The 16,137-nt window shown below is 40.6% G+C and overlaps 1 protein-coding gene across 24 annotated transcripts in view; it reads right to left on the reverse strand.

Annotated features, from left to right (window-relative positions):
- The window catches only part of ABLIM1 (actin binding LIM protein 1), a 166,941-nt gene continuing 150,804 nt past the window's right edge, over window positions 1-16,137 (reverse strand). For 23 of the 24 annotated variants that reach the window (XM_015867364.2, XM_015867360.2, XM_015867361.2 and 20 more), the window contains 8 exons: window positions 15,382-15,473; window positions 15,167-15,254; window positions 14,081-14,142; window positions 13,723-13,783; window positions 12,960-12,967; window positions 11,608-11,682; window positions 8,702-8,782; window positions 6,840-7,373 (listed from right to left, as the gene is read on the reverse strand). In XM_015867364.2, the coding sequence (XP_015722850.1) occupies window positions 7,260-7,373; window positions 8,702-8,782; window positions 11,608-11,682; window positions 12,960-12,967; window positions 13,723-13,783; window positions 14,081-14,142; window positions 15,167-15,254; window positions 15,382-15,473 (581 nt within the window). In that variant the 3' untranslated portion in view covers window positions 6,840-7,259. Of the gene's footprint in view, window positions 688-6,839; window positions 7,374-8,701; window positions 8,783-11,607; window positions 11,683-12,959; window positions 12,968-13,722; window positions 13,784-14,080; window positions 14,143-15,166; window positions 15,255-15,381; window positions 15,474-16,137 lie in introns of those variants that run through there. The other variant, XM_032445496.1, reaches the window with a different exon arrangement.

The raw sequence follows: 16,137 nt of genomic DNA on the forward strand, positions 1-16,137 counted from the left end.
CCAGGTCCCATAACTGCAGGAGGCTCATGCTAATTCAGTGGAGATGTACAGCAGGTCACCTACCAGAGCTGTGTAAGCAGGGCTGCTTTTCCAGAACATATCTGTGTGTGCTAATGAGAGAAGTCCTTTAACGTTGCTTTCTTCTTAGGCCATGGGTGTGCCCAACCCTGCTGCTGCTGCCAGGGTCTACTGGAGGCGCGGCTGTTCAGAGCAGCCAGAGATGTTTTATGGCCCCATTTCTTGTAACGGCACCTTGCCCTGCCTTCTACACCTAGCACAAGGCTGGGCAGATGCAAACAGTAGTTATGCAAACACCTAATTTAAAATGCTAAGACACAGAAACATCATATCAGGGACTAAATTTCTAGCTGAGTTCACAAGGGTAGAGAAAGGAAGCTATTAATGCTGTGAAGACAATATAACAGTATCACCTACCTGAGCTGGCTGTTAGCTCTGGTCCTTCTAAACCACCAACTAACCACACAGCATTAACACTCCTATGTGGTTTGCAGAATAGATAACTTTAGTAATAAAGTTACCAGAAGCTTCTGTCCATTCTAGAATGTTTGGTCAGCTGTTCTCTGAAGCCATGCAATTCTGTTCACCTGCTTTAGTCTGAACATTTATGTCTCACCTGCATCCTTCCTGAGAGCACAACCTGATTTGTAAGGAGACTGTGATACAGCTCTGCAAGATGAAAGAAAAAAAAAAACAAAACACAAATAAATGAGACTACATGAACTCAGCAATTAAGAATAAAGCTTCAAACTTTATTCATTGACTTGAGTACAACAGTGATGCAGATTACAGTGGCACAGGAGTGCAGTATGTGCTGTTTGCAGTGAGACAGTTGAAACACTAATTGTACAGAACAGCAACCCAGCTCAACTGTTCGTTATGCATACAAGCAGACTTACAAGACATCGACTCATTTTTACAGAGAGACCCAGAGAGAGCTGTCTCACAGATGAGTGGGAAACACAGGGATACCTCCCTGGAACGCTGGTTTGTAACATGCAGAGGGAGGAGAAAAAGAAAAAAAAAAAAAAAAACAAAAAATCCTATCACCAGAACCTACCTTCTAAAAATAAAATATACCTTTGGAAAACATTAGTTTCAGTTTCCAAAGCTTAAAAAAAAAAAAAAAAAAAAGAAAGAAAAAAGTCCCAGCTGTAAGGCCCTCTTACAGGAAGAGTTGTCAGCAATGACCGAGTCGCACTGCCTGGACAAGACAGACCCAATGGTGATACTCTGAGACTTTTCTGGTCTTGACAGATGAAAAGAGCCTGCCTGCTCCCAGGTGTGCAGATGTCAGTGAGAGAATCCACTGACTGCAGTGGGTTTGCACTGGGGGACCAGTCAGAGCACCCAAGGGAGCCAGGCACAGCCCGGTAAGGCACCGCTGGGATTTGCTTCTGCTTCTTCATGTCTTTCTACACTTCATTTTCTAATGCCTAGGAGTGAGGTCCTGTGGGCCTCAGCCTTACAAGTCCTGGGAGAAGCACTCATATTAACTACGGTGATTTCTAGCATACCAGGTTACTGCTTGCCTTCAGTCATTTCTTTTTACCTCAAAAGAAAGATCATGGTGCATGTGGAAGGAGCACCTCTTCACGTGGACAAGCACTTTTGAGGAAATCATTAGCAGAAATCTATTTCCCTATTAGAAGCCCTTTGGGCAACAAATAATTTATTTTGCATACAGGCAAACAACATTAATGGCCAATTAGATTCCCACTTCCTGCACTGATGCTCGCATTAAAATTAATAACACTTATTCCCTCTATGCCAACTGCCAGCATCAAATAGTTCCTGCCAGCAGAGTTGTCTGGCTAAAATCTCAGCATCCTTGCATTGTAACAGATTTTTTGTTTTCTACTTTATCAACCACAAAATAGTTGTGTGGGAGAAGTTGGAAAAAAAACTCACCAGCAAGAACAATCCTGAGACCCACAGCGATAAGAGTGTTTCTACTCTAAGAGAAAGGCTCTTCATTCCATAGCGGTGGTGTAAAATCATTCCATGTGTTGGCAAGATCACTCCTTCCATGTCTACACTGAAGACTATGCTGGGCTCCAGCAGATGTGTTGGTAAAGAACTGGACCATGACCTGGGCCTAAACAAATGTGAAACAGGATTGTGGGACCAAGCCCTAAGAGTCTGCTGGGCAACGACTGGCATTTCAGCACAGATCAGTAGATTTTCTTGCTTCCTGCAAGTTTTATGCACCATTATTATCATCAACTCGAGCAAAGATGCTCATAATCCACAGATGCTCCAAGCTTGACTTCTCCACAGTCTGAAACAGACAATACAAACTGACATGCATGCCTTCTAAGTCTGCTAAACACCAAACCAGCAAACTCTGTAGAAATCAAGCTTGGACTAAATGATTATTGAATCATAGATCATTTGAGTTGGAAGGGACCTTTAAGGGTCATCTGGTCCAACTTCTCTGCAATGAACAGGGACACCTACAGCTCCACCAGGTGCTCAGCATCTGGTCCAGCCTCACCTCAAATGTCTCCAGGGATGATGATCTACCACCTCCTTGGGAAACCTGTGCCAGTGCTTCACCACTGTAAAAAACTTGTTCCTTATATCCAATCTAAATCTCTCCTCTTTTAGTTTGAAACCATTTCCCCTTGTCCTACCACAACAGACCCTGCTAAAGAGTCTGCCCCTTCTTTCTTACAGACCCCCTTTAGACACTGAAAGGCTGCTCTCAGGTCTCCCCAGAGACAGTTCCAGCTCTCTCAGCCTGTCCTTGCCGAGGAGGTGTTTCATCCCTTTATGGGATCACTTTATGGCCCTCTTCTGGATGTGCTCCAACAGGTTTGTGTCTCTCCCATACTGAGGACTCCACATCTGGACACAGTATTCCAGGTGAGCTCTCACCAGTGCAGGGGCAGGACCACCACCCTTGACCTGCTGCTGATCCTCGTGGATCCCTTCCAGCTTGGGATATTCTATGATTCTATGGTTATTCCACCCATCCTCCTCCATAACTTAATACTTCTCCACCCGCTGATATTACCTGACGTGGAAGAGATGCTCTAGGGGCAGAAAGGGCTTACAGATAGGGATTTCAATTCAGAACATGTCTAGTTTCAGACTAAGTGAGGGAAGAGTTCTGGGCACTTCAGTGCCAGGCCCAGACAGACTTGGGACCAAACAAATTGGTAAGGCGAGATGACATTTGTCTTGTCAGGACTAAAAGCATTACTGGAGCCACAGAGCTCTCTTGCCTCCACATGCAGCTATTAGGATACTTCCTGCTTTCCTAGTCTAACCTTCCACAGCACACTGCAGTTATGTGCATGATGCATCACAAACTATGTTTAATGAAAGGCTACTAACCAAACTGAAAACAAGAATATGTTTCTGAGAGTTATGCCACTAAAATGTCTCCTAAATGACACCAGCGTGAAATGGTAACATAGAACAAAATCATGAAGTTCTGTGAGTGAGCTTCTTCCAGTTGTATAGAAAGTTTAGCAAGCTTGGGATGGGACACAGAGATGAGATGCTAACATTCAGCTTCCTAAACAGAGGCCACAACATATCATGTAATTTCACTGAGAAATAGTGGGCAGTTTAGTAATTTCCAAATCTGCTTTCTCAAGTGGGAAAGTGACCTTGCCTCCTGCACACCCCGTTGATCACAGAACCAGGCATCGATAAGCAACAACCTTCATCACAGGATTATGGCTGTCTATTCAACACAACTAGTTGGAAATTGCAGGTTAACTTCTCACAAAGCATCTCAGCTGCATCTGTATATAATTCAGTTTTGCACACATGCAGGGTTATTTTCTAATTCCATCCTGCACACCTATTTTTACAGGTCTTTGCTTATCATCCTTAAAGCAGAAGGGGAAAAAAAAACAACCAAGTAACAATCAGTTTTCAGTCCTCTCAGCAGAGACACTGTTGACAGCACTGTTTGGTAGGACTTCATCAGAAGCTCAGATGCTTTGCAGGAGACAGAAGTACTTAAGTGTGTACTTAAGGCATATTCTTACACACTTAAATATGTACTGAATAATTTAAAGTCTAGTTACAAAGCTCTAAGTTAGATTACAGTATTCAAATTTATCAGCCACGGGGGAATATTGAGAGGGGAATTACAAAGAATCATCCAACAGTGCAGAGCTGCCCAACAAACAATACTCCACTGGATTGATACTAGGAAAATGATTCACTGATTACAAAGACGATTCTCCCCGGGGTTATATTTCCCTTTTTATTAGGTGGGAAGAGCAGATTAAAGTTGAGAAAGTGCTGCAGTGACAACCGCTAAGAGCCCACTACAGAAACACACACTGGCTGGCTGCAGCATATTCAGGGTGTGAGATCTCTCAGGGTTCGTCTGCCTATAGGTGGCTGGGATGGTTAAGAAGAATTAAGCGAAGGCATGATACTAAAAAAACCCTCGTGGTCTCAATCAGAAATAAAGCAGTATCACCCTCTGTGAACTGACTACACTCCACACCAGCAAGACGTGAAGCAGAACCAGCCCAAAAATCCAGTTAGGAGATTAATTGTATCTGCAGCATCTAAGCTGGCTTCTCTTCATTCCTACCCACGCTGCAATTACAACTTTAAATTCTCAGCTGATGAGGCAGACACAAATTATCTTGTCATTTTTCAAAGGCTGGAGGCCTTTTTTTCTCTTTTGTTGTTTTATTTTTTAAAATTTTTTTATTTTTATTTTTTTGAGGAGAGAGAGAAAAGACAACCTGGCTTAGTCATCTCTGAAATGACTGGGTAGGATATTCACATACACAGTTCAACAACCTGAAGCTGGAGGCCGGCAGCTCACATCTGTGACAGCAGACTTTGTATCAGAAATGTCTGTTTGTCAAGGTGACTTGTGATACCTACAAAGCTCACTGTGTTTGGGTGGCAGCAGCGCAGCATCACCTATAGGATATGGATTAGTAAAATCTGGAGGATTTTAATACTTTAAAATGATCAAATCCAAGTGTTCTTCCCAACATAAAACCACAAATTGCAGGTAACGTACACTGAATTTCAGAGATTAGTGCTCACAAAGCTTATGACTGCAAAATGCTGCTGTCCTTCCATTGCATGGATGTGGTTTCAGCATTCACTCAAAAATGCATCTCCAGCTGCCAGTGCCCCCAGCTCCCATCTGCTTCTCAGTGTTTCTCTAAAGCCATTTCAGATGCTTGTTCTGAAAAACGAAGCAAAACATGTTGAACTGATCCTTGATGTAATCTAAGTGAAGACCGGAGAGCTAAATCACACCCAACCATGTGGTAGAGTGTTCAGTGAGGGCCTGTGTGGACAATGCTGCCAGGTCTGCATGTGAGAACATTCTCAAGCACGCCCCTTGGACTCACCATTCACTTAGCTCCAGAGCATGGAGCACATGAACCACAGTGATCTGCTCTAACAGGTCTTCCTAAACCAGCAAAGGTGGGCAGGATATGGGCTGTCCTGCACATTTCATGGTGAAATGCCATTTGGTGACATATAGAACTCAACACGGTGATAGTGAACCTCACAACTACATGGGACTGTTTCCTCTTCCTGACTTCCAGATTTTAAGTCTAATGTCTAATCTAACAGAAAATGCAAAGGTTCTGATGTCTCCAGTGCCAAAAGTTTCTGCATTAAGGATGAAACCCTGATATTCTTTGACAGACACAGAACCTAAATGACTTTCTCCAATACTAGGAGATGGTCATTAGTGCAGTTTGCATTGGCAGTTAAGCATCAAGGAAGAGAAAAAGCTGATGCTGCAGCCACAATGCATTCATTCAGTTACTTTGGTGCTTGTGTCCTTCTCTGTATAGGACCTGCCCAGAAGCAGTTAAGATATATATAGGCAGTAATTTTTCAAGCTGCAACATAGTGGAAGAAGACTGAAAGCAATAAGGAGTTCAGTGCAGCTTAGAAACCACCTTGCATGATTTCTCTGTCTTCATAAACCATGTCAGGCACAAAGGGAAATAAAATTAACCAAGGCTGGAGCTTCGAAGCTTCAAGAGAGGAAAAAAAAAGATACTTCATCTTCTTTTCCAAGCAGAAGTGAAAAACTACTTTAACTAAAAAGAGAGTGCTTGGCCCCATGCACTGTGCCATACGGACAACAGCAGCTGCAGTTCAATCAAAATGCCTCTATTGGCAGAGCATGGCACCTTGATGGTACCTTTTAATTCATAAACATTCCTCCGAAAGAGGGATGAAAATGTATGTTGGCTTGCAGAGAACCATCTTCCCTGCTGATGTAAAATCCATTGCAGTCTAAGAAGCTGTACTAGTAATTAATTATTAGTAAGGAGTCTGTCCAAAATCTCTGGGTGTGAACCAGGGCACACTTAAAAAAGCATTTTCTCACTCTGTCATCCCCACCTTCACCCACCCATCTCCTGGACCAAATTACAAGAAAACTGACTCTTCTCCATCATTCCCATTACTTACTTAGGTGACCTAACATTATTTGACTGGTTAAGCTCCAGCCTTATTAATTCAAGCAGAAAGTGTGGAAGAGGGAAGACCGACAACAGACACAGCAATTCACTTCCTATATCCTAGCAAATATGTACAGGGAGTCCGCCTTCTGAGAATTCAATTGGTATGCACATGGGTGAGCAAAGTGCCCACCTTCGCAGATAGAATCACACAAAGATGCAGTTTCAAAAGACTGCTAGTGAAGAAACAGTTGTGTGAAAGACGTGACCACATGGATGTGTTACAAAGGGCTTCTCCTTCACTATGGAATATCTATCTTTCTCCCCATATATACACATATATACACATACATACACAGATGAGTAGATATAAATACATGTGCGCACACACAGACACACATACATATATATATATTATATATATATATATATTTTTTTTTTCCAGTTCTTGGAGTGGTTACAACTACTTTAGTCTACAAGGCATCCTAAGGGCACTTCCTGGCTCTAGCAATAAAGTTCCATCATGTCATGGAAAGAAGTAAAGGGAATATCATTGAGGGAGAAGAAAAGTTTCCTATCTTGTATATTATCATGTAAAAGGCCGACACCTCTGAAAATTATCATTGTTGTTTCTGAGACCAGAGATTTTCTCCCTTTGTTCCAGGAGGGCAAAGGTTCATCTTGTTCAATTGCTGTGTGTAGAGGTGCCACTATGCGATTTTCCCTGTTTGGTGAGTAAGTGGCTGCTTCCACATAGCTTGAATTGCATGATACAACATCCTACGCGTCATTTTTAGTTGTTTGTTTAAAGGGAGATTAAAAGAGTTTTGCTTTTTTCTTCATGTCGTTGCGTCTCCAGAGAGGTAACTTGTCAAACTCCTGTATCGTCATGCCAAATATCTCTTGGAAAACTTCAGGTGCTAAGTGACGCTTTAAAAAAAGACAAAAAAAAAAAAAAAAAAGAGGGGGGGGAGAAAAGGCAATGGTCAGTCAAAGCTGAAAGAGATGCAATAGAAGACAGGAGTGCCTTAAGGGATTTCACATCACTCTAGGTGCCACTTCAAGATCTAGTGATAGAAGCTTGATGAAATACCAAAACATGTATCCAAGTTGTAATGAACCTAGACTCTCAGTGCACCAATAACATTTGGCCATTTGTAACGTCATCTGAAAGGTTACAAAGGGGACTGAAAGAACTATTTCAGTTGATGAATGAGCATGACAGAAAAAACAAGTTGTCTGAAGTTACCCAACATGCAGTGAGAGATAACAGAAAAGAAATAGCTCTTGCATGCCTCCCTCTAGGCTTTATCTAGTCATCTCTATTCACACACAGAAGTGCAGGCTCTGGGTTTTAGGAGAGCTTTGTTGAAGGGGCTGCAGGCTGAACGTGCTACACTGCAAACTCTGAGAAGAAAGACTGCTGGCCAGCCCAGCTGCCCAGCACATTTCCCTACAACAACTGAAACATGTCTTTGTGCGCATTACCTCTCTTAGGCCTCTGCTCTAGAATGCACTGGGCAGAGAAAGTCCCTCCTTCTGGTGTTAACATAACACCATCTTGAATTTTTAACAGGTAGATATACGATCACTATCTAAAAATGTAAATCAGTGGGTACTTACCCAGGTGCCTTCTTTCATGCATCTTCACAAGATTAATTAACTAAAAGTAACCTAAACATCCCCAACCAAGAAAGGCTGCTTACCTTGTCTACCAATCTGTGTAGACTACCAATCAGATTGGTAGACAACTTTTATTTGTTAGTAGAAATTTAAATCCTCATGTTTTTGCATAATGAGTCATTCTAATGCATAGAACTTACCAGTGAATCAGAGAAAAGATTTTAGATTCTCAAAGGTGGTTGGCACTGATGCTTCACTAAGAAACAATCCAAGCCCAGACAAAGCTTTGCTCCATTCTAACATGGGTCCTATGACTGCAAAATTCTTGACCAATTTTGGTCTTTTTACCATTTTGCAAGTTTGAAAATAATGGCTTGAAAAATAAGGGGGTTGTGAACAGCTCTGCCCAGGAGCAGGGACTCAGAACCATTCCTGCTCAGAGATGCAAGAGTCCTGGCCTGGTACCACTTGCTGAGAAGCTGCTGTTTCCTCCCCATCTGATTCCTTCTTCACCATTTACTGCTGAGAAATCTTGTTAGTATAACAAGGACCCACACGTTAATGTTTGAGCTTTCAAGTCTGCAACAACAAACAACTTCAGCAGGAAAAAGCATTTAGGAGCTTGCTTCTCTTACCTCCAGCCTGGTTCTGTCTACATCTTTTAGTATTTTATTTCGCCCTCTGTTGGTCACCATGAGTATTTCATATGGAAAAATCTGTTAACGATGTATAAAAGGGGGAAAAAAGAGAGGTATTTACATTTTAAAACAAAAAGAACACAACATGTCTTATTTTCACAACCACGCAAACATTCTTTTTCCTTTTCAAAGGAAATTAAAGTATTTCTTTTTTGAAAGATGCATGAAAGGCCAGTCTGGACAGAGCAAGAACTTGTTTAGTATCAACATCAAACTGCCTCATGCTTTTGAGGTTCTGAGTACACTGATTTTTATAATGCACATAATATATTAGCTGGCTTTGTTAAGACAGAGTCCTCTCTATTCAATACACTTTCTCTTTTAGCAATGTACACATTTCAGGGTTTATTAAGACACACAGATTTGGCATTCATTGGTCTGGCTGATGGTTACAGAATGTGGACAGCTCTAAGAAAACAAATTCAAAGGACTCTTAAAAGTACATGAATATACATCTGACAGTCCATCTGAAGGAACAGTAACCCTGAAAAAGCAAGATATTCATTAAATGCTACTGCATTTAGCAAAATTCATCAAAGGATTTCCTTTGCCTCTCTGGATAGTTAAAGAACATACATACATGGACTAAAGAGATATTTTTGTAGACATACTCATCTTACGCATCTTCATCTGCTTCAGAAGAGTATCTGTCCCGTACATCTCCCATTACACTTCCCTTGATTTCCTTCTATATTTCAAAGAACATCCAGAACTTATACAAATCAGCTACTGGCCAACAATTAATTCCTGGATGCATAAATTATTTAATTTTTCTTCTACTCATATAGATTCTGAATATGAAGTAAAATGTTTAACGTCAGTGGGTCTCATCAGCTTAATGCAACAGAAACAGTGATGGTTAAAGAGGATTTCAGAAAGCCATATGGATTAAAACCATTCCTGGCAAACAAAACCATTTTAGCCAGACACTTGCCCACTGAATGACATCACCAAAACTCTCCTGGACAAGTAGCTTATCTATAATCAAACTCTATCAATTATTTTAACAACAGAAGAAATTCCACTAGATCAGCTTTTGGGCAGTACTAAGCAATGACATTAATTCCATTTGAAACAATTACCCCAGTGAAATACAAAAAATAAGATTCAGGCACCAATGAACACACCACGGAGTTTATTGTAAGTAATTATAATAATTTAAGTAATGTGTGCTTACATACCAGCTTTATGATTCTTAGGAGATTCTGACATTGTCACGATCGTACAATTAAGTCTATACTTTGAATTACATTGTTTATGTTCAATACTGGAAATGGCTACCATATACAGCATTAAAGGAAAAAATGTAACTCTTCAAAATATTTAAACAGGCAGAGTTTAAGTCAAGGTCTATGGTAATGAATACACTTTATTCAGGTGTGAACAGTAAGGTACGTTTCAATGTGGGGTGGTAGGATGCACAAATTCTGTCCTTTCTGGTGAATCACCTGATAAGATTTGGACTTTCTACAGTTTACTACTTTTTACTTCCCAGGTGTTTCAGACTTAGACTGAATTGGTTTTTTTCACTTTACAGAATCGTGGCTTGGTTTGGAAGGGACCTTAAAGGTCACCAAGTAGCCACTTGATCAGGTTTAAATTTGTGTTGCATCATTAACATGAACAAAACTGTCACTTAGCACAACCTCAGGGTTTGGTATCTTTTTAAACATCAACAGAAGGTGACCTGTAATCTCAGGAACATTCCCACAAATTTTATCATTAGTAACATGACAGAATTTGTAACCCGCAACAACATTCCAGATAACAGGATGCAATAATGGCAGTGAAGGCTGTAAGAAATGCTATCGCACTGAAAAAAGAAATTATTTGGAATAAAAAAGCAATATCTCAGAAGTCAGGGATGTTCTCAAGGTCTATACTTACATAGTATATAAAAACATTTGTTCACATACATTGCACTAGGGTCTCAGCTTGTAAAGCTAAGGTTATTGCCTTCTACAATTTGTCTGGAGGTCACTTGGAAGCACAGGCAATAGTCTGGTTTGCAAATAGAGCTCCTCACTTAACTGCAGGAATGCTGGTCCTTGTAACTCTGGGAAAACCATGATTTCTCAGCAGGCTCACCAGCAACAGAGAAAGTTGCAAGATTTAAAACACAGCACTGGCTGAAGCCTTTCTGTAGATCATGTTCATTTTTGACTCAGTCACCTCTAGACACAGCAGCAAAAGCATTTTAATTTATACCTTAACTCATATTCAGCTGATATTACCTCTTTTTCCCAGCAAATCTTATATAATGTTGAATTCACAGATCACAGAATCACAGAATGACCCGGGTTGGAAGGGACCTCAAGGATCATGTAGTTCCAACCCCCCTGCCTGGCAGGGCCACCAAACATACACCTAAATATGTGATTCTGTGATTCTGTGAATTCAACATTATATAAGATTTGAGGCACCATTCACTTCAAACCAGAGATCTGTGTTGAGTCTCAGCCATGTGTTGTGAACCACAATATTCTGCATCACTTTTCAAACTTAATAGATCCAAGACTTTGCAATCAAGTGTGGCCCTGCTATTTTGGCTACTGAAAGCCTGACAGAGAACTAGCTATTTATTGAGCCCTTCAGTATCTTCAATTTCTCTCTGAGAAAGCCTGCTCTACCCAAAAAGTGCACGCTGACTGCCCTCAGCCTGAGTACTAATACCTAGAACAGGCAAATTCCAGAACACAAAGGGAAAGGTTTGGCACAAAGGGAGAAGGGATAGAGTTGAGGTAAAGAAGAACAAGGGAACCAAGACATCTCCTGTATTTTATCTGCATTTCACAGTCAAATCTTCATTATCTTGAAGGAAAGTGAATAACATCTGCACTTGCCTTTGGCTCCAACATGTTAGGCATAGATACTCCTCTGTCCATTCTCATTCCAGGGACATGACCATCCGGAAGGGACTGCATCAGATACAGGTATACATCAGACATAGGTTACACACACAGAGGGTAAAGGCACTCAAGTAGTGGTGAAAACAAAGGTGAATTTGCACTGAGACTCCCTTCAAGCCCTACTGCTTACTCTTACCACACAGGACATTGCCACGGTTACTGTTCATCGCTTCTCAGAAGCATGTTTTCCTGATGCATCCTTCCACCCTCTCTTCCACTACATTTTCTGACACTACTGAGGCTGGCAATAGCTCCCCACCACTGTCCAGATGGACCTGGGGACCCTGAGAGAATGGCAGGCCCTTCCCAGCCCCAATCACCAAGTAAGGCTCTTATCCGGAACAAATACAGAGAAGCATAAATTCAGATCCTGCTCAACAATACAAGCACCCTGGTCTGCCCTCCATGTAATTTAGTGTATCAGCCAAGGTGCTGTTTGTTTGTTTGTTTGTTTGTTTGGTTGTCTGTGTTGGGTTTTTTTTTTGTTTGGGTTTTTTTTTTTTTTTTTTGTCTCTACAATGGAAAATACTGACTATGGACAAGAACAAGGACAGGGCTGTTGTCAAAAGGTGCTGTTTTGACAAAGGTTCAATTACATCTTGAATATAATACATGAACAACTCCTTTCTTCTCCCATTATCTTATTTTCTTTCTATTCACCACAGTTTTGATATATCATTAACAAATACATCCAAGTCATTAAAAATTGTCACATGATTGTGCTGAGGGGCCAGCCAGTCTCAAACTATTCTGGAGAAATCCCTCAGACAGGATTTGGGGTTAATGGGTTGATTTTTGCAAGCATGTGTCTTAATAGCTCATCTGTGGTGTTAGCATTGTAGAAAGCTATTGATTAGTCATCTTGTCTGAAGAGTAAATTCCAGGTCAAAAATATTCCTGGTATGGGAGAAAATTGCCTCCAGAAAGTAATTTCCAAGTGTCTCTGGGGCTGGTGCTAGACAGGCTGGAGATAAATCCACCCTCAGCTGTTCAGAAAGAACTATTGCAGGCAACTTGTATTTCAACAGACAGTGGATTTTAGAAAGAAAGTCACAGAACTGGTCGGAGCCTTCTCAACCCAGTTCTGGGGAGTATAAGGAGGAATCCGAGACTGTGCCTGTTTGTTATCGATTAAGAGTCTACACTGGTGGTGATGCTTAAACATGCAGGTAAATCAAAGTTAATGTCTTAAGAAACCCCTCCCTGTGGCAGAAATTCAGACTTCAAACAGAAAGTGGATGCTTTTAAATCCGTTGTCAGTTGATTGATGAAAACCCGTACTCTACCTGGAAATCTGAAAAACAGAAGAGAAATCTCATCAGCTGCAGAGTGCTGAAGAGGAGCCAGACATAATCTGCCAGATAATCACTGTGCTTCGTGATCTACTTGATTTCAAAATGCCACCTGATTCTATAGAGTCTGCAAACCTCCCTACCTTAGGTCTTAGTTTGTGAACAGTAAAGCACTCTCTACACTGCAGACCAATTCAGGTGTGCTTCTCACTCTGGAAAACCAAGTCGCTTTAGAAACATTAGAGGCAGTGAACCAAATAAATAGCCAATTAATATTCAACTTTTTAGAGCATGATTCACATGACAACAAGTAGCTCTGTAGGATTCCTCCACATTCTACAAAGAGATACAAGCATCAGCTTATGATCCTTATCATAAGGTATCTAAGACAGAACGGATCAGTTTCACTCAGAAGGTAAATTTGTTTCTCTCTCTCTCTCCTCCACCACTAAGCTCAAACTTGTTCAAAATATTACATCAATAAATATTTCAGTTAACTACAGACTATCTGCTCCCCATGTGTACCAATGCTAAAGAATGCTCTTGCCAAAAACAGGGATGACAGAAAATATAGCAAAACAAACACAGACATTTAAACATGTACTTACTGAGTTTGAGTTAACTATCGTGTTTACCCAAGGAAGTTAAAACCACTTAGCACATACAAAGCAAATCCACAATCTTAATATGAAGCAGCAGACATGATCAATCATCTCAGTATGTTCTCCATAATGAAGTGTCATGTAAAAATCCTTACCTCTAACACCACCACTCACGTCCCCATAACTGTTGTACTGACCAAAATCCGTAGATACTGGCTGTAACAGGAGAAGAAGAACATGCATATAAATCCACAGTTCATGGCTTTACCAGTGGGCTGATATAAGAGAAGTAACAAATTGTTTAAAGCTTTTCTTTCCTCAGTTTTCATAAGCCCTCTTGCATTGCTTTCTTGCATTTTTAACACTGAGTGTGTGGGAGGAAAACAAGGTTTTGCCTGACTTCAGAATGCTCAATAAAACTTTAAATTCAAAACAGTTAATAGGGAAATAAGTACATAAATACCATGGATGACTGAAGTTATGTTTTGATTCTAAAGATGTCTGTCTCCTTACCCTATGAAGTCCATTTTTTCCATAGCCAGGAAGAGAAGAGGTTTTGGAGGCTGAAGCGTGGGCTGTTGAAAAAGAAAGGAAGAAGTCTTTCACAGGAACAATCTCATGGAAACTCAAAACTAAGAACATTTGAGAAATCAACTTGCAGAGAAAAATACAATTGAAGAACTAAAGGGAAACTTAACCAACTGAGATAAGCGGACATCAAGAAGCATCTCAGTCCCAAAGTCATCACAACCTTCCATATGCTTTGTAAGTTACATGCAACATTATCATGCCATGGTACCAGGCTCAGAATCAAAGTAGCCTCCACTAAGCTGAAAGTAATGAGAGCGAAATAACTTTTCAGCCCTCAGATAGATAAAGTATTGCCATATATCTTATGATAAGACCTAGAAAAAGATCAAGGAGAATCCAAGAAGGTTAGCATTGTTTGACTGGATAGGTTGGTTAGAATCCAAGAAGGTTAGCATTATTTGATTGGATAGGTTGGTTTCTTGTTAAGTGTCCCATGCACATCCATTGTATTTCACTCTCCTAAAGTGGCACTCCTGAGTTACATGTCGCCATGCCTTCTAAACCTTTAATAAGTTTTCTTTTCACTCTTCCTACTTTAACTACTATTACATTCATATGCTCGGCTTCCACTGGTGCACAAGCCAAGACACGTGAATAGCACACACTGTTCTGTGTTCATCATTTTTTTACTACAAGAGAGAAAATGCTTTAAGTCCTGTAACACTGCTACTGACAGAGGCTTTGGCCCTGACTTAACCAGGACAAGGATCAGAACAGATAGTGATGGCTGAATTCAAACAAACCTGAGAACGTGGCAGCCTGATCTGATGTTATAGTCATACATAATACAACACTTCAGAGAACATGACAGGATCCAACAAAACTTCATGAAATGGGGGCAAAACAAGGTATTAGCCCATACTTTTCATAGAAGAATAACAGAATAACCACTTATACATATCAAGCAATCTCCCAGTGGTCTCTCTACTGGAAAAGCACAGAATGTGTTCACATGGCATTCCATAGTCACAGTCCATTATTAGCTTATAATTAGTCTGGATGAATTACCTGGAGAATCATAACGACTGGCAGAAAGGGCCAACCTCTCCTTTTCCATCTCTTCTTTCAGTATCAATTGTCCAAGACCAGAATTAAGCTATAGATAGCAATTAACAATATATGAATAAAATAAAACTGACAGAGGAATCATAAATTGCTTATGTAAAACAAGGGGTATTTTTGGATGGTGCTCAGAAGCAGTATGAAGATAAGGTTATAATAACCTTCATGAGCTGCTCCTCCTGCAGTTGCCGGCGTCTCAGTAGCTCCTCATCATCTTCCTCTCTTCCACTTGACCTGCGCCTCATGTCCGCTCCTGCTTCCATAAAACCACAGAAACCAGAAGGCTTTGTGTATCAGTTCTTTCTCAGTTTGATTTAATGAATAAACAAAAAAACCACCTATTTTCTTGCAGATTCAAAAGACTTATTCAAAACTTGCCCTTCATAAAACTCGCTCATATAGCCTGTTCTATGACTATCATTCTCCTTATAAAACCAACAAGTTGAACTGCACTTTTGTTTCCAAGTAAGCAACTGTTTTTGGTGTCAGGCTTTTGCAAGACTACAGTAAAATAGCAACAAGAACTCCTGTTTTGACAGTTGTGCTCAGCCAATCTCTGCAGCAAAGCATCACACTCAGAAAAAAAACAAGTTGAAAAATGTGAGGTTGAAGGTTTTTCAGTGCTTTGTCCTGTACAATGTCTTTATTTCTGAATAAAATATGACCATGAGCACTTTTTTTTTTTTTTTATAGCTTCCAAGAAGTTCTGTTTAGTTTCTCAGGTGTAACTAAGCCACCTGAGAGCCAATGGTGCAAAGCAGTTTTACTTGGGAAAAAAAAAAAATAAGCAAACCAAAATTGTCATCCACTGCCAAGAATGTGAGTCAAGAGCCAACATTTCCAGGAAAGCCTCCACCTCTGACACACAGCGTAACAACACTGTGGTTACAACAAGCACTGTCAGGAGAGTTTCAGGT

The sequence above is a fragment of the Coturnix japonica genome, chromosome 6 (assembly GCF_001577835.2).
Source record: "Coturnix japonica isolate 7356 chromosome 6, Coturnix japonica 2.1, whole genome shotgun sequence".
Lineage (NCBI taxonomy): Eukaryota > Metazoa > Chordata > Aves > Galliformes > Phasianidae > Coturnix > Coturnix japonica.